At 31.9% G+C, this 17,981-nt stretch overlaps 3 protein-coding genes and 1 non-coding gene across 5 annotated transcripts; 1 reads left to right on the forward strand and 3 right to left on the reverse strand.

The window, feature by feature from the left end:
• Positions 1-1,148: 1,148 nt before the first annotated feature.
• LOC123909622 (uncharacterized protein At1g32220, chloroplastic) lies at positions 1,149-4,718 on the forward strand. Its single transcript, XM_045960493.1, has 7 exons — positions 1,149-1,412; positions 2,496-2,595; positions 2,684-2,772; positions 2,861-2,916; positions 3,150-3,296; positions 3,579-3,704; positions 4,234-4,718. The coding sequence occupies exons 1-7, from the start codon at positions 1,297-1,299 to the stop codon at positions 4,512-4,514; spliced, it is 915 nt and encodes a 304-aa protein (XP_045816449.1). The 5' UTR covers positions 1,149-1,296; the 3' UTR covers positions 4,515-4,718.
• A 416-nt stretch (positions 4,719-5,134) lies between these two features.
• TRNAM-CAU lies at positions 5,135-5,219 on the reverse strand. Its single transcript is given in 2 exon segments — positions 5,135-5,170; positions 5,182-5,219. It is a non-coding gene; the product is annotated as a tRNA-Met (tRNA).
• A 915-nt stretch (positions 5,220-6,134) lies between these two features.
• On the reverse strand, positions 6,135-9,135 carry LOC123911021. Its single transcript, XM_045962336.1, has 5 exons — positions 8,951-9,135; positions 8,794-8,873; positions 8,132-8,715; positions 7,132-7,234; positions 6,135-6,597 (listed from the first exon to the last, which is right to left on the reverse strand). Exons 1-5 carry the CDS (start codon positions 9,023-9,025, stop codon positions 6,555-6,557), a joined length of 885 nt encoding a protein of 294 aa, XP_045818292.1. The 5' UTR covers positions 9,026-9,135; the 3' UTR covers positions 6,135-6,554.
• A 6,067-nt stretch (positions 9,136-15,202) lies between these two features.
• On the reverse strand, positions 15,203-17,656 carry LOC123909855 (protein KTI12 homolog). Of its 2 annotated transcripts, none has more exons than XM_045960782.1 (2): positions 17,025-17,656; positions 15,203-16,399 (listed from the first exon to the last, which is right to left on the reverse strand). In XM_045960782.1, the coding sequence occupies exon 2, from the start codon at positions 16,336-16,338 to the stop codon at positions 15,424-15,426; it is 915 nt and encodes a 304-aa protein (XP_045816738.1). In that variant the 5' UTR covers positions 16,339-16,399; positions 17,025-17,656; the 3' UTR covers positions 15,203-15,423. The 2 variants fall into 2 exon arrangements, with proteins under 2 accessions (XP_045816738.1, XP_045816739.1); XM_045960783.1 differs by having other exon boundaries at positions 17,020-17,656.
• Positions 17,657-17,981: the final 325 nt, after the last annotated feature.

The following is a 17,981-nucleotide window of genomic DNA, read 5'->3' on the forward strand; positions in this document are numbered from 1 at the left end:
ATTTCTATTTTTGCTTCCTTAACATGTGCCTTAAGGGCACAAGTTAACATTCTCCAACAATTAATTCAATTCATGATAAATAACATAGTTTTTTTAACCTAAATTGAATTACTAGTTATTGAGCTAAATTGAAAGTAACTAATTATTCTACTAAATTGACCATATTTTTGCATGTAATTAATCATAAATTTGCAACTTTTATGTCCATTAAAGACATCAACCGAAAACCAAGTCATTAAACTTAAGTGATTAATGAGCATCACCAAAAAGGACGGATTTTGGGAGAACCCGAGTTCGATTCCCTAGGTGGAACAATTTTTTGGTCAAGTTTTACTTACCTCGTGGTCGAACTCTAAACTACTTGAGCCCCTTTCCCCTACGAACCAGAGGGATATAAAAAAAAAAAAAGACATCAACCGAAAACATTCACTAAAACAAAAATATAAAGACTATGAGTACAAATACTCTTTAGATTAGACGTGTCTTGATGTTGGACACGCGTCGGTGTAGGACACCAACACAATATTGAGTTATGTCAATTTCTCAAATTATTATCAAATATCAATGTATTAGTGTATGTGTCATGTCCGATGTCTGTACTTCAGACACAACGTCAAAAGAAAAATGATATTTGTACAATTAATTTTAGACAACTTTCTCTCATACTCTCATTGTATTATTACTCATTCTCTCTTTTTCTTTATTGTTTTTGTCCCAAAGAAGAACGAAAACATGTTGTCTCAAAAATTTAGTGTAAAATATTGTATTTTTAAAAATGTTAAATAGTATCTCCTAGCACTAATTTTTTTTGACACAAGCACTAGTTTTTTTTGTTACATGACAGAAGCACCAGTTAAATATACTAATGAGTAAATTCTATTTTGAAACTTGTACGTTCAATACCTTAAAATATAAAAAAATTACTTTTTTCGACATGAATTTTAATTTGAGTTTAATTTGTATGTCTGTCGATGTAAAGTTTTTACACATGCATCCAATGATGTGTTGTCATATTATTTAATGAATGCGACACATCATGTGTTTTTAAACACCATACATAATGCGTTGGTATATTATTAGACGCATGTGACGGTGTATATAAATTAAATTCTTTTAATTTTATGTTTTATTTTTTATTTTTATATGGTTAAGACACCTTTTAAAAAATAGAAGAGAATTCAAGTGGTGGATGTTTCAAACCGTCACTGTTTCTTCTTCTTCTTCTTCTTTCTCAAAATTCTGTGTTTATTGCATCTTCTTCACCAACTAAGTATTTCCTAAACTCATCTCAACAAAATGGCATCGTTTTTGTCTCTCCCTGTCATTTCTCCTCGTCTCATTCCCACCGCTTTCTCTCTCAAACGACCTTTCATTAAGCCTCCTCCACCCACTTTGCATTTCAAAAATCCCAGGTTTGTATTTCAATCCATTCTTTCAAAAGTTCACAACTTTTTTCATTTCTCTATTTTGGGTTTCGTTTAATTTTTGTGATTTTCTTTTAGTTTTCATGTTTTCTGCTATTAGCTACTGTTTGGAACATGTTACCATGAAATTTGTTTTACATAGGTTATCTGTTTCTTTGCTGATCATAGATTATGATTCATAATCATCAATATGAGTCTTAGTGAGTAATGGGTTATTGCAAGATAATTTAATTTTGTTTCCTCATTTTTTGGATTTGGTCTGTTGTTTTTCAATTGTTGTCTGATTAATGTTTAAGCTAATGATTATTACTGTGTTGTATTAAAATTCAACTATTCCGTTATGATTATCTATGTTAGCAACATTCTCTGTGTTGCATGTGATCCGTTATGATTATCTATGTTAGCAACATTCTCTGTGTTGCATGTGAGAAACACCGCTTGCATTAGTTTTTTTTTTTTTTTTTTGAAAACTCAGTATCCGGCTCAAAGACCGACTAATCGGAGGTACACAAATCCCACCATCTACTAGTGGGGGGCAATTGAATATATGGTTTTGCTCAGTATGGACTGACCCAACATAGGTAGTGGCATTGGCAGGATTCAAACCTGAGACCTTGAGAGGAGCATACTCCAAAGTCTCAAGGCTTCACCACCGGACCAATCCATGTGGGTTTCACTGCTCGCATTAGTTATAGTAGTTTGAAGTTATAGGAGAATATAATTTTTGGATAAACATTTTAATTAAGCACTCATAAGTGTTTATGTGTGAGCTCTTTCAATAACAAAAGAGTAAATAAAGTCAAACTATTTTCATAAGCTATCCTATAAAGCTGATAGAAATATGCTGAAAACAACTTATGGACTTGTCATAATTTGTTATGATAAGTTCTTCCAAATAGTCTCACAAGTACTTCATGTCATTAGATAAGCTCAAATTAACCAACCCAAACTTGCTCTTTGCTTCCCTTTTGCAATGTGGATCTTGGTTGTCTTGTGAATTGTGACCAAAGACTGGATTTAATACATACTGTGTGATGTGTCTTCTAATGGTTTGTGTATATTTTCCTGCAGATTTGCAGTTAGCTGCAGTTATGCGGGAGCAGGTCTTGCTGGTGATTTTGAATCATCAACGTCGACTATAGATGTTTTGGCTGATGTTAAAAGTGAAAAGGTATGTCCACACTTCCCATTCTTTCAATAATATTCATTTTTGGATATTTCTTGCAAAAATATAATCGCTTTAATATGTTCCTTTGTAGATTGTAGTATTGGGAGGAAATGGGTTTGTTGGTTCTGCCATATGCAAGGCAGCAGTATCCAAGGGCATAGAAGTCATAAGCTTAAATAGGTTTGTGAAATTCGTTACATATGTCTGTCTATTCGTCTCTTCTTCGCTTCTTCCAATTTGTGTATTTGACTGAGATTTTGTTTTACAGATCAGGACGTCCTAATTACTCGGATTCATGGGTAGATCAGGTTACTTGGGTTTCAGGCATGTTAACTTAACCTTATACAAAACAGATATGTCACCTTTTCCTTTCTTTCTTGTAATTGGTTAAGGGCACTAGAAAGTAGAAACACTTGCATTATTGGCGAATGCAAATTGTGAGATAGATAAAATGTAATGTGCTTTGTACTTCTGAAATCTAACCTATCTTTTATGTGGTCTCGGTAATATTTTTCTGGAGAGTATTTCAGTGTTATGCACTTATGCCTAATGTGCAGGAGATGTTTTTTATGTAAACTGGGATGAAGTACTTCCTGGAGCTACTGCAGTAGTCTCAACCCTTGGAGGTTTTGGTAGCGAGGAACAAATGATTAAAATTAACGGCGAGGCAAATATTGTGGCTGTGAATGCTGCAAAGGAATACGGTGAGCCTACTCATTGAATTCTCACTTGCATGTCTCTTTTACCTTCCATGTTTGATTACTATTGTAACCTAAACTTTCATGCACACCGTTCCATAAAGTGAGACTTAACTTTGTGAGAGCAATGTTATGTGATGTTTACAACTTAGCACCTTGCAATGTTTCTTCACATTTCAACTGGTTGGTTTGATGCTTAAGGCTTCGTATGAATTGATATGTAGAACGGGAGATTAATAACCCAGATGTGCTACTCACCTCTCACACCGCTCTTCTTTTTCCTTGCAGGAATTCCCAAATTCATATTGATCTCAGTTCACGACTATAACTTGCCATCGTTTCTACTTTCATCGGGGTACTTCACAGGAAAGAGGAAAGCAGAATCTGAGGTTCTATCCAAATTCCCTAATTCAGGTCACTATTCTATGCCTTTCACGATCTAGAATCTAAATCAGTATTTCAGTCTTGTAAACAAGGACCTGAGGTTCTTAACTCAAGATTTTGAAAATGATTATTTTTAGACTAGTAGAGCTTAATCTGTATGAGGGGATCCAACAATAGGATTTCTGGAAGATGATTATCATGCTTTTGGGGCCTGTTTAGGCCGACTACTTATTTGAGAGACTGTTTGGGAGGGCTTGTAGAAATAGTTTATGATATGTTCATAAGTTGATTTCAGCATATTTCCGTTACCTCTCCAAGATAGCTTATGAAAACAGCTTATAACTTGCATAAAACTGTTTGACTTTATTTTATCTTTTGTTATAGAAATAACTTTTACATAAGCATTTATACAAAAAACGCTTATGCTATAAGTGCTTAATTAAACTGTCTATCAAACAAAGCTTTGAAGGATATAAAGCTAACAAAATATATAAACCGCGCTGTTTTTTATAGAGTTGCATTCTTGACGATTCTCTTAAACATCCCAAAACATCTTCAGGTATTGTGTTAAGACCAGGTTTCATATACGGGAAAAGGAAAGTGGATGGTTTCGAGATTCCTTTGGATTTGGTAGGGGAACCAGTTGAGAGAATTCTAAAAGCAGTAGAGAACTTCACAAAACCTTTAAGCTCACTTCCTGCTTCTGATCTACTTTTGGCTCCACCAGTTAGTGTCGATGATGTTGCATCGGCAGTTATCAATGGCATCGCAGATGATGATTTCTTTGGTGTTTTTACAATTGATCAGATCAAGGAAGCTGCTAAAAATGTAAGGGTATGATCCACATATATAAAGCTGTTAAATGTATATCTTTTTTCTTTTATTTATTGTTTATGATTATACCATTCGTGTGTGAAATTCTGATACCATCTTTAAGGCCGTTCAATATGTGAATACAAGCTATACTGATTCTAAAGTATAAGTACATGTATTGTTATAAACATTTTGACCTTATTAGAAATTACTAATTCGTAGTTTGTGAAAGAATACTGCATTTATCCTTATCTTAGTTTTCTTTTTTCAGAAGGATTCACAATAATTTCATCTTTTATTTGACATAGAATAATATTATTTTGAAGCAACTAAAAGATCAAAATGTTAATCACAACCATAGTTTGCCACAAGATGTGCACAAACTAAAGAAACATGAATTACGCAAACAATTTGTCACAAAGAACCAAAAAGCTAGCGAAGTGCTACAAATGATACATCCACCTAAATAACATGAAACATGTTTGTTGGTCATACTATACCGTCACCGACGCATAAAATTACAGCAGTTAAATCACCGTTGAACCCAAACAGATAAAAAAATTGTAATAGGGATATAATAATGTGGCCAATAACGTCTCAGAAAATAATTTCTTTTATTGATTTCAATTTTGGGAAAAAGAATTTGTTGGGGTGAGAGAGGCTCAAACTCTCGACCTCAGGATAACTCAGAAGCTATGAGACCTACGCGCTAGCCAACTGCGCCACCACCCCATTTGTTTATTATTATTTGCATCTAATATTTGTATTAAGGCATGCTGACCATGTTTAGTCACGTCACTTAAATGATGATTTAGATATATTTTATTTTTGGTAGGATTTAATTTAGTTTTTCTTATGTTTAGTTTTTTTTTGGTAGGATGTATTTTACAAAAGCTCATTAGATAATGTCATGGACTATCGTTTACAAATTTTCTCAGTGTGGTTATGCTTTTTATTCTTTACGACACTATAGGCACCAGATATTATTGCTAGTTTTCTTTTTAGAACTATATGCACAGTTGAGATACTCTCTATTTTGTATTTTTTCCATTTACTCCAATATTATATTTTAAGTAGAAAGAAAATGCACTTAACTATATTTACTTTTTTTCACTTGTCTATGTTTATTTTGTGTGATTTGATTGTTCAATTTGTTAACTATTTAAATTAAATAAATGATAGGAATAAAAATAACTATAAAGCAAGATATACACAAAGCATACAATTTCTTCTTCTTCTTTTTGAAAGATAATAATTTCTTTTAATAATTTCAAAGCAGGATGCAACTAGCGATTTTACAAAAAAACATCAATACATACAACCAAAAAAAAAAAAAAAAAAACCTCAATACATATAACCTTGCTATGCTTAGATTTTAGAATTTGAATACCCTCATTACATATATAAAATTTCAGTATTTTACATGTTTGTATCTAGAATCTAAAATTTTGTTTGGATTCTAGAATTTAAAACCTATTTTCTTAAGTTTATGATGTTTCATATATAGATGTTCCACGTGATTCTTCTACAGATGCAGAGCCAGACATTGCATAAGTAAACTTTTATTGCTTTTTATAACAATAAAGTACGCAACTGTAACTGTAGTGAATGAAAAAATAGAATTCATCGAAGGAAAAGAAAACCAACTGTAAGGTAAATAAGTAAGATGAAGATACCATAATTGTAGGAAGTCTATATAAAATAAATGTATATTTGATTGACATCATCAGAAGCAAGAGTAAAGGATGAAAGCACAAGCACCATCTATAATAAATTATCACCCGGATCCCACCACTATCAACAACGCGCAAATAACCATCAACAAAAGCATGAAGTTCCTCTCTTCAGCATAAAAAATAAAAGAAATTACTGCCTTTGCTGCCAGCAACAGTTGTCGTCTCCAACTACGTCAACAGGCATGGCGATAGTGTTCAGTTGTCCCATGGGCCATGGCGATATCACCATATGCGATTCCAGTTTGATCAGATTACCGACATTCCCTTGACTCTTTACAATATGGATGGGAACCCTTTTTTGCCTCCACTTTAAAATGTAGCATCTAGGAGTTTATTTCTGTATTCTATTTCCAATTGATTGTTCAGCAAGATACCTGTTATCATCATAACTTCAATCATCATTACACAGAGAATAGGATATGTGTAGAGATTGTTTCAGAAAACACAAAAAAAAACAGTTTTTGAAGTTACTACAACACTCTTGTACGTGTCACACAAGAGAGATCTAATACATCAGCAACACTCCATCATTAGCTGAGCTCCACTAAAATGTACTTCAATCAAATAAGTGTACATAGTGCAAATAAAAGAGGCATACAAATTAATTTCGATTTGACAGTGCAATATCAGCTGGTTATCTTGCTAAACATTATATTTGAAAGTGAATATTACATTTGATTTTGACTAAAGCAGAGGTTAAAGAGTTTGGCCAACCAAAGCTCAACCTACTAAATGCCGCAACAATCCAGATACATAATTTTGTTAAAATAAAACAAACAAAACCTTATTGATTACCTGCTACATAACAACATGCTAGAAATATTTTATTGATTACATTCTAGAAATATTCTCTTGTATAAAAAATGTGCTAAAATTTATACACAAATAACAGTTTGACAAAAACTTACTTCCCAGTATGAAAGCCAGCTGAATACCAAGCATTCAGAACAGCAGTAAGATCTGTTTCTGAGTCGCCAATTTTTTCAGGTTCAGAATTCTTTCTCTCTTTATCTGAATTACATGAAGTAAAACACATATCACGGTGATGAGTAGATAATTTGCACCCAAGAATATCTTTATACTTAGTAAAGCCATTTATCTAGACAAAAAAGTAAAGCCACTGAAGCACAAAAAGTTGTGTGGATGTCAGGATGTGTGGTGTGTCAGCTACAGTTTCTTTAACCAAATGACCCAAACCTAAGAAAGATCTAATAATACAGCATATTAAACATTTAAGAATGGACAACATTAGTACAGCCGAAAGCATGCTTCTACAAATGTGGAATGATGACTAGTTCCACTTCCATGGCTAAATCAGAATTAAAATTCATATCTTAATTCATCAAATTACATGACGGTAAATAAGAATCAGTATATAACACAAAACCAGGACAAAATTTCAACTGACGCAAGCACAAAAATCACAAAATATGCATGTACTAGTACATTATAAGCCAGCAGACTGATCGATGCACATAATAGATCCAGGATTACATAAAGAATTCACAGCATTCAAACCCAAAAAATATCAGAAGGCACAAATGAATCCAGGAGCATTTGACATCAATTTTTTAGTTCCAAAATGACGCAAAGTAGCTTTTGATGCAAACAAAACGATGCCAGCTTTCAACTCAGTTAAAGGTGTTCATATAAGTTATAACCCTAAACATGGTCCTTTCATTGAAAGAAAACAACTGATACTTTCTTAAAATTATTTTCTCCTTGATGCAAGAAAACAGCTTAAAGCATCAAGCTCAAGTACAGAACCCACATTTTTATGATCACGAGAGTCATAATAAATTCAATAACAAAATCACAGAAAAGCAATATTACCAACTGATATATCAATTAATTAAACAGAAACTAAGATATTCATGCACCTGCATCCTTTTAGATAGAAATGCTTACCTTCATTTACATTAGGATCTCCAGAAATTGTTGTTCTGATGGTAGACAGTGCCCTCTCAGCCGCTCCCATTGCCATTTCACGAATCTTACCATCTTCACGAGGAATCAACATTTTATGATCCTTCTCCACACTATAATCGTTACAAGGTTTACCAGCACATGACCTGCCAACAGAACAACCAGGAACCGATGTGCACGAAGCCAAAGCACATTGACTAAAAGACGGACAACAAGTACAGACAACATTTGGATCCAAAACTTGGTGTGTAGACATCGAATAATCTTGACCATCCAAACACGGTACACCAGAATTAGATTCAGTTGCTGCATATTGATAATTCCAACCACCATATTGATTAATTTGATCCAAAATCTTCAATCTTTTCTCCTCAAGTTCATAATACTGAGCAACTAACTGATTATAATCATCCAAATCTTGCCCGTTTGAATAACCATTATGCTCATTTTGAATTTCTGTACCATTTGTTGAATCTAAACAAGGTTGTTGATTTTCTTCCAACTTTGAGACATTGCTAGTTTCAATTGAATCAATAGTCGGAACATCAATTTTCTCTTCAACATCCCTATAATTAAGCAAAATAGGTTATGAAAAACTATGCCAAAAAAAAAAGAGACCTTTTTAATGTAAAATTCGATTCTACCTTGTAGTAGTTGAAATTTCAACGTTTTCTTCTATGATTGCATCTGGTTCTTGTTTGTTTTTGGAGGTGATGTGCATTTTCTGCAAAAGGGGTAAAAATTAGGTCAAATTGAAAGGGAAATTGAGTTGGAAAAAGTGAGATTGTGAAGAAAAAGAACCTTGTAAGAAGAAATAGCGTTGTCGAAGGCGTTGATGAGAGCTGAATCGTCCCATAGATCTCCTTCTTTCCCCATTCTTACAACACAGCTTCTTCTTCTTCTTCTTCCTAAAACCCTTCGATTTCGTACATAAACCCTAGTCGCGGACAATTATGGAGTGCATTTTTTAACTTAATTTTTTTCATAAACATAAACTCTTGATTATTTATTTAAAGGCTTAAATTTTTTATCATTTAAATTAATTTATTATATTCGTGAGTTTAACTCAGTTAATATAAACATTACCGTGTATTATTAATTTATTATATTTTATTTTGCAGGAATTATATTATATTATTTATTTTTTTGACGAAACATTATTTTATTATTGTAGATCGTCATTTATTATTTATGTATTTATTCATTGAAATAGCTCATTTGAGAGATGATACTACTTTAAAAAAATATCAGATATTCATAAAAGAAAAATCATATTAATCGATTTATTTACTAGTAATTACTAATTAGAGCTTATGCAATTGACAAGATCAGAAAAAATTTGTGAAATTGAACATACTCATTTTTTTAATGACAATTTTTTTTTAAATTTTTTTTTTGAAGGAGACAAATTATTAATTATTATATTAGTTTTTTCTCTTTTCTAGAACTCGAAACCTGAACCTCAAACTCTTTAACCTTTAATTTAACTAATTAAATCAGTCGAACTACACGGTACACATCTCAATCAATTGAAAATACTCATTTGTTTTATTTTCTACTCATCACTATACACCCAATCCACTCAACATGTCTCCCTTTTACCTTGGTTACTAAAAGCTTTACCATAAAAATGATTTTTTTAGCACTTAAATCCTTGTAAAACTATGTTGAAATTTTACAAATTTTAAAATGAAACTAAACATAGACACTATAGAATAGAACTCTAATGAAAGAACAAGAAGAATGGAATGAATAATTGGTGGAAATCGCCAAAGAGATATTTTCTTCAATAAAAACTTTTTTGCTAAACAAGCTTGAGGTTGCAAGGTTTGATGTAGAATCAATGAAAAATTGAGTGTATTTGAATATTTGAGGGAGAAAATTTTAGGAGGCAGAAAAATACTTTTTTTTTCCAAAATCACAACTTCAAAAGTTGCATATGTGATGTACTCATAATATGTTCACTCACACATGCAAATAATCATTCTCACATATGCGAAGAACACCATACTTGATTTTCTCACATTTCGTGTTTATTTGCACATGTGAGTTATCCCTCTCGCATATGTGATGAACACCATAATTGATTTCTCTCTCATACTGATACATTTCCCCATTGATTAAGAAACTTTGTCCTAATAATAGTTTAGTTAAAGTAGACACTCGAAATTGGGCTTATCTATCTTACTCTTAATATCTCAAGTAACATTCTCGCTAGTTTCTCCACTTCGGTTAACCTTCACCAATATAACTACATTCCCACAGTCCCACATAGTTCCTTGACCTTTTGGTTGTATAGGGAAAGTTTCAAAAGTTGAGTTCTCATTTTTTTAAGTCGGCCAACTCAATTTCATGGTTGGGGTGAAATAGAAGTTAATATATTCCAACTAAATTTTCTCCATACGCAAAAGTAATTATCAACTATATTTTGCTTTATATCATAAGTCCAATAACACCCTTAGTGTTTTTTTTCCTCAAAATACTCCTATGGTGTGTTTGTTTCGAGAGAAAAAAAGAAACACATAAACCATTTTATTCATTGATTTCCGTGTTTTTCTTTCTACCATTCTTTCTCTCAAACCAAACACACTCTTAACGATTCTAAGACCAAATCTATAGGCACTAGTAATGTCTTCCATCATGCATAAAATTATTTTTACTATTGAAACAATAAGTTTCTAACCATTTAATCAATATGTCACATTATATCTCATTTAATTCAGCGATGAGACTTATTAATTCAATAGTAAAAACAAACTTATACATAGTGCAGGATTTATCTCATTTGTACATATTAATAAAAATATTTTGGCTTTAATGCACTTTTGATCCCCTTATTTTGAAAAACCTGAATTTTTTATCCCCTATTTTAAAAACCAACTTTTTGATCCCCTATTTTGAAAAACCTGAACTTTTATATCTCATTTCGAAAGTTGTGTTAGAAATCTTAAAAATCCGTATAATACTTTAAAATCTTGAAAATCAGTGTTAGAAATCCATTAAAATTATATGTTAAGAATCCTGATTGTAAAACGTCTACTAATAGATCTCTTAAATCATCAAAACTTGTTAAAAAAAAAATCTTCAAAACTTTTTTGTCAAAATAATCTTTCAAAATTTCAATTGAATAGCTAAGATTCAACTCAACCTCCGGACAATTATATGGTTGATTATTTATTGATAGATAATTTACCACAGACAAGTACACGAAACTCCAACTACCACTCGTGAGCTTTTACTTATAAGGGACCACATCGATTATCATTAGCTTTTACTTTTAATTCAATTGACTAGTGATTTTTTATGTGTAATGCTAACGCCAGATAAGCGAGACATTGTTACTTAATGGTGTGTCTAGTAATTAATAATTGGAGAATGTTAATATGTGCATATATGACACATGTTAAGGTAGTAAAAATAAAAATTAGCTTTGTTCTAATTAACCCTCACATAAATTGAGGGTAGGTGCCCTATGATGATGTGGCACCAATGAAATTCATCCACATTTATTTAAGTCAAACATAATTAATTTTTTACCATAAATTATTTTGACTACTTTTATTTTCAACTAATTATATTTTATGTATTATATTCTATGAATTTATATTTTGGACCTAATTACTTTTGATTTGTTTGCTTCTTCTTCAAATTGTATTACGTCTCAAACAACTTTTTTCTTCGCGTAAAAAAAAAAAAACTTTCTTCTTATCGTTAAAAAACTTTCTTCTTCTTCTTAATGCTTTCAATCTCTGCCGCAGCTTCCACCACTGTCATGTTAGCATTCTACGGCTCCTCCGCTTTTGTGTTATCCGATGTCAATATTTACTGCAGCCTTCGCCACCGATCTACCGGATTTCTTCAAGATTCTAAAACTTGTGATTTTCAATTTCTTAGATGTTATGTTTTTTAGCGTATTTTTTCCTGTTTTTTTCTTCTTATTTTTTCCTGTTTTTTTTTTCTTCCTTATTTTTTCTTGTTATGTCATAGAATGTGATTCCTATTCATCGTCATTTTGTTTTTGTTTTCTTTGGTTGTCCATATCGGGAAAAAATTGAAAACAAAATAGTTTAGAGAAGACAAACTAATTCTTGAACTTGTTTAGAAGTAAAAATATAAATAGTTCATCTGAACTAAAAGAAAGGTCGGAACATTGTCGGAAAACATACACACGGGAGCTCGCCCGATCACAAGTGCGGTCTACCTGAAATTTATCCGATCAAAATGAAAAGGTTCGACTATTATAAGAAGACGAACTAACTCTTGAACTTGTTTAGGGTTTAACTATTGATCACAAGTAAAAATATAAATAGTTCATCTGAACTAAAAGAAAGGTCGGACCATTGTCGCAAACCTAAACCTAATTACTTAACCTAATTTTTTCCCCCTCTTTTTTCTAAGATCGACATCATGTCAACCAACGTTAATCTATGCAATGATTTAAAGAGATTGAAAAAATAAATACTATATACTCTCTTTGTTTCAAATTACTTGTCGTTTTAGAAAAAAATAAAATTAAGAAAGTGTATTTTTGCACTTAATTTCCTATTATACCTTATTTTAATTCACCAATAAGCTTAATTTGTTTTTTTCCATGCATTTTATCTTTCCAATAAATTTAATATGTTATGTACCAATTTTTTTAAAAAACAAACTTTTTTTTTGAAAACTTAAAAAAAACAAACTTTAATTTTCCAAATATATAAATCTTTTACGGTTTCGACTACTCCTAAATATTTGGAATTTACATGAGGGACTTAGATAGTTAACAATTTTTTTTTCTAAAACGACAAGTAATTTGAAACGGAGGGAGTATTTACACCGGAATAGCATAAATTATTTGATTTGATTTTTTTTGAAGCATTATTTGATTTCATTTAATAAATGTACAAGTGGAATTGTATATTTAAATTAGAGATATTAGTTTTTTTTTCTTTGTTGTTTTTGTTCTCTTATTATTTTTATTTAAACTAACATTGATATATATTTATTTTTTCGAGCCTACAACATTGATTTTTTTTTTTACTAATAACATTGATATTTTAGAATCAATATATAATGTTTAGAAACAAGCATTCAATGATCAAATTAATTATAATTATATTTACACATAGTCTAAAATATAATTAAAGAAAACTAGTAACATAAAATATAATTAATTGAAAATAAAAGTAGTCAAAATCATTTATGGTAAAAAATTAATTATGTTTGACTTAAATACACGTGGATAAATTTCACTGGTGCCACATTAGCATAGGGCAACTACCCTCAATTTATGTGAGGGTAGAGAAGTAATCACCTAAAAAGGATGCTTTAAAATTTGTGCATTTTAACTTTTCAAGCATTAAATGTTTTGTATCATTAAATGTTAAATTTCTATATTAAAATACCTTATCATGTGCCCTATATACACATGTTAACAATACTCTTAATAATTATGCATACATTTGAACTACGAAACCACTACTAGTAAGATATAATTTGCCAGATATCTTCTTAGTTTATTAGTTTATCAAAAGAGGGATGATTTAAGGTTCATTTTGACCTAAAATCACCCGTTCAAGTCATTTTTCTTTTTTGTTATAATAAATAAGTGTGATTATCACATATTTGTTTGTTTTGGTTTCCTGTCTTCGTACGGTGTATTTTGTTGTCATGTCTTTGTGCGGTGTATTTTGTTGTCCCGTCTTTGTGCGGTGTTTATTTGTTTCAAACTGAAGAATTAGTTCGGTCTAGTGCAGATTCAATCAATGTCAATTTTGGTGTCATCAACGCTACATATCGGTAGGCATGGACATTCCAGACACTTCAATATTTAAATTTGTATTGTAGACTTATGCATTTGCCGTTTTATGCTATTAACATAGATACTGTGAGTTTATTCGCAGATTTATCCTTTTTGTTTTTAGCACCTTTAAATTTGTATTGTATCGATGTACTCTATTAATTTGAATGAATTATCGTTTATTTTTAGTCAATATGAAACTGACATAAACCCACTTGGGTTGGTGCATTGATATTTGGCTTGGGACCTGGGAGTGTGCTCCTCTTGAGGTTTGAGGTTCGATTCTCTGGTGTCAATTTAGGTGGGCTAATTTAACTTCTTAAAAAAAAAATATGAAACTGACATAATTTGTCAGATATGTTCTATCAAACTGACATAACTTGTCCAGGTATGTTTTATGAAACTGGCGTAAGAGCATCATTATCGGTGCCATATCACCGTTTCTACACATTGTCCAATGTTATATTGCCAGGGTCACTTGGATATTTGCCTACATTGCATGTTGCTAAATACAACAACGTTGTCAAAGAAAGACACGCTTCTACTCTCTCATTTTGCTTTCTTTAATTTTTTTTTAAATGTTATGAGGTATAATGTGAGATTATGTGAGACCTATATTAGAGTTTTTAGTGAGTTGTATGAATATTTAAAAAATGTAGTTGAGTTGTTTATGTAATTGAAAAGTATGAAATAATATAAAAGAATAAGTGGGAACAATGGATATTGAGTTGTTGTCAACTATGTTATACGGTACAATATATTGTGAGGCCAAGTTTCCGGAAAATATATGTCAAGTAGACATAATATATTTATAATAAAAAAAAAAGAAAAGTAAAATGATTATGATCATGATCTTCCGTTTTATTTGTAAGTATTTTTCTAATTGGCATAATATTTCTTCGGGAACTCACTAAGATGTTGATATCTCACCCTGCTATTACCTTTACTTTTAAAGGTATATGACTTTCATCAAGAGTTCAGATGTCCCCAGATCACAGTCAATATCTAGTTTAGGAATATTCGTCTGTTTTATTTATTTTTTTAAAAATGACATATATGTATTATTATAAATATCTGTATATGTTCTTGTAAGTAAAGCCATTCAAAGTTAACTTGAAATGCAAGTTGTTTTCTAAAATTTCTTGCTTGAAGGTTTCTGTATTGGGCAAGTTCCCTAGGCCTAATGGGCCCGCCAAGCCCACTGGGAGGAGGAGGCGGCTATATATATAGACCTAGGATCATTAGGTCTGACACATTCTACATACCTAATATACTAAATCCTAGCTCAACATCTCTGTTGACTAGATATTCACATAAATAACCTTAGCTTGGATCGGAGAGAAGCAATCAATTGATATTACAATAAAAACTAGAGGGGATAAACAGTTTATTCAACAACAATGCTCTAAGTAAATATCTAAAACATCTCTGTATTTAATTAATCAAGCACACATATAAATTCAATGATAAAATTACTGCAACATACTTTTCTTCATGAAGTTCCAAGTTCCCTGTTCAAGTAATCAATAAACATTCTTTTAGCACTATCTGAATCAGAAGGAGGAGGTTTCCCGCTCAAACTTGTTTGACCTGTTAATTTCATGAATGTACGTCGCAACCTGCGAAGCTCTGGCAACCCAACTGATCTTGAAAGATTGATTGGAGGAAAATCTTTCCCTATAGAAATGCCATTAGCTGGTAGCATACCAAGATCACGAGATTGAGCTTCTGCGATAGCATTAGTAACCTCTTGTGTTGCTTTGTCTAACTCATGGAGAGAATTTGCATCCGAAAAACGTTTTGTTTGAGTTGCAATTGATGGTTGCAATATCTTCACATCGCGGGTTTTGGAGTCCAGTTTTTTGGTTATGTAGGAGACAGCATCATGTACAATGGAGGCAGAATCAGACAAAGAAGACGATGCTGATTTCAACTCAAACAAAGGTGAATCCCATCGGTTTCTTCTCTCCGGTTTCTCAAACCTCCTTACCAAATCTTCAAATATTACATCATCATAGTTGTCCTCACCTTTCTCCCTACGCTCTTGATTCCATTTTCTACAATCGTCATCTTCAACATCACAGTAAAAAACACAGTATCTAATCCCCGCAGCACGAGCCAAACACCATAGCTCATATCGATAACCCTTAATGTTATTCAAAGAATCAACGATGATAACAGTATCTTTTGACAGAGACCTGTCAACTTCTGACCTAAGAACCCCTCTTAAATTCTTCTCTGATGGCATATTCGCGTAACTTTGATTACGATCAAGATGAAAAGAAGCTTCATCTATGATTCTCACTTGATATTTCAATTCCGATGATTGTTTGAGAGCTTCCGCTAGACATAACGCAGCTTTGGATTTTCCACTGCATGGTTGACCACAGATTACAACGAGTGCCATTTGAAACTACAAAATTGTTGTATTCTCAGTTGATAAAATGATATCTCTTCAAAAACACTACCTGCAATATATTAATACATAAATAAGGATAAAACTTAGACGCTATGCTATAGGAACTGTTACTACTGTGCTATAATAAAAAGATAAATATAACAATCACCAATAATTCAATATAAAATGGCTCATATATATAACCTTCTATTGTAGTATCTAAGCCAATTTCACATCCAAACCCGTGACCATATCATAATGCAATTCTTCTAACTTTGAAATTATAATTCAGTGAGGTCTAGTGGAACTTATGAAGCATGGACACTGACACGTCGACACCGATAATAATTTGGAAAAATAACACAATTCAATGTAACTATAAGTGTCGGTGTCAGACACGGACGCGTGTCCGTGCTTCAAAGAGTGGAACTCATATTAAAACTTGCATAATATAACAGGAGCAGGACACTACCCAAACAAATAACCATATCACCAACACCAAAAACACACTATCAAAGCTAGATGAACAAATCCAAGACATACAATAACCTACGGAACATAACAGATGAAAATCACAACTAAATACTATTGTTCTTCACACCAATTGATTATAAAGGAATTGAGAAAATAGAAGTTTTAGGGTTCAGCTGAAAAAAAGAGAATAGAATATGGAAAAATTGAAATACTCACTTTACCTTAGATTTTCAATCTCAAGATTGAGGATTTGAGGTTGACACTTTGATTTTGCTTATTTGAGAATTGAGATTGAAGATGTGAATCCTTTTTGCTCGATTGTTGGAAGTTTTAGGGAAGAAAGAAAATCAAATTTGATGGATAGGGTGAGCGATGATGATGATGATGATGATGATGAAGAGGAAGAGAGAAAGGGGCAATTTTATTGTTGCTAGAGAGAGAGAGAGAGGGAACCGACGATGAAATGGAGGCGGCGTGTGGCGGTGGTGGTGTGCGACGGTGGTCTGGTAGTGTTGTGGCAGCGCGGTGGGAGAAAGAGGTGGTGACGTTTTTATCGGCAGTTGTGTTTTTCACTTTCTTTATTCTTCTTTCCCTTTTTTTTTTTTTTTTGTAATTTGCTGAAATATAGTGAAATATGAGTTTGTTCAAAGATTATGGAGATTGAAAATGTTGAAGATTTATTTTGGGTTGTTGAAGGAAAAGAGTATTATTTTCCTATATTTTTCTGGCTCCTCTATTCTCTTGCTTTGATTTTTTGTTCTCACTTTATACACTCTTTGATGAAGGCTTGTACCCAATTGATTATGGTAGACAATTAAACATGAAGTTGTCTTCGAGATATGCAAAGTCAAATTTATTATGTAGACAATGCACATAGTATACTATATAACGTGTGGCATGTTAATATGTAGGATTGATATAAATGGCAATATAATGAGGAGTTAAACACATTTATGAGACTGTTGATGATGCAAATCATGCATTTAATAACATTTTCCCTCCATTATTTAGAGGAGATTAGGGTTTTGATTGTAGCATGTTATGAAGATTAGATTAGATATAAGAAGATTTAGCAATCTATCAAAATTCTGGCGTGATCATTTTTTTCTTCCAAATTTACCTTTAATTTTAAGCTATTTAATTCCAATAATTTACCTTTCATTTAAGCTATTTAATTC

The sequence above is a fragment of the Trifolium pratense genome, linkage group LG2 (assembly GCF_020283565.1).
Source record: "Trifolium pratense cultivar HEN17-A07 linkage group LG2, ARS_RC_1.1, whole genome shotgun sequence".
In the NCBI taxonomy this organism is placed as follows: domain Eukaryota; kingdom Viridiplantae; phylum Streptophyta; class Magnoliopsida; order Fabales; family Fabaceae; genus Trifolium; species Trifolium pratense.

Coding starts and splice junctions, on each gene's coding strand:
- LOC123909622 (XM_045960493.1), top strand. CDS start 1,297: ATGGCATCGTTTTTGTCTCTCCCTGTCATTTCTCCTCGTCTCATTCCC. Junction 2,773..2,860: donor GAAGTCATAAGCTTAAATAG/GTTTGTGAAATT, acceptor TTTGTTTTACAG/ATCAGGACGTCCTAATTACT. Junction 2,917..3,149: donor TCAGGTTACTTGGGTTTCAG/GCATGTTAACTT, acceptor CCTAATGTGCAG/GAGATGTTTTTTATGTAAAC.
- LOC123911021 (XM_045962336.1), bottom strand. CDS start 9,025: ATGGGGAAAGAAGGAGATCTATGGGACGATTCAGCTCTCATCAACGCC. Junction 8,716..8,793: donor GAAATTTCAACTACTACAAG/GTAGAATCGAAT, acceptor GCTTAATTATAG/GGATGTTGAAGAGAAAATTG. Junction 7,235..8,131: donor AGATCCTAATGTAAATGAAG/GTAAGCATTTCT, acceptor CATGTAATTCAG/ATAAAGAGAGAAAGAATTCT.
- LOC123909855 (XM_045960782.1), bottom strand. CDS start 16,338: ATGGCACTCGTTGTAATCTGTGGTCAACCATGCAGTGGAAAATCCAAA.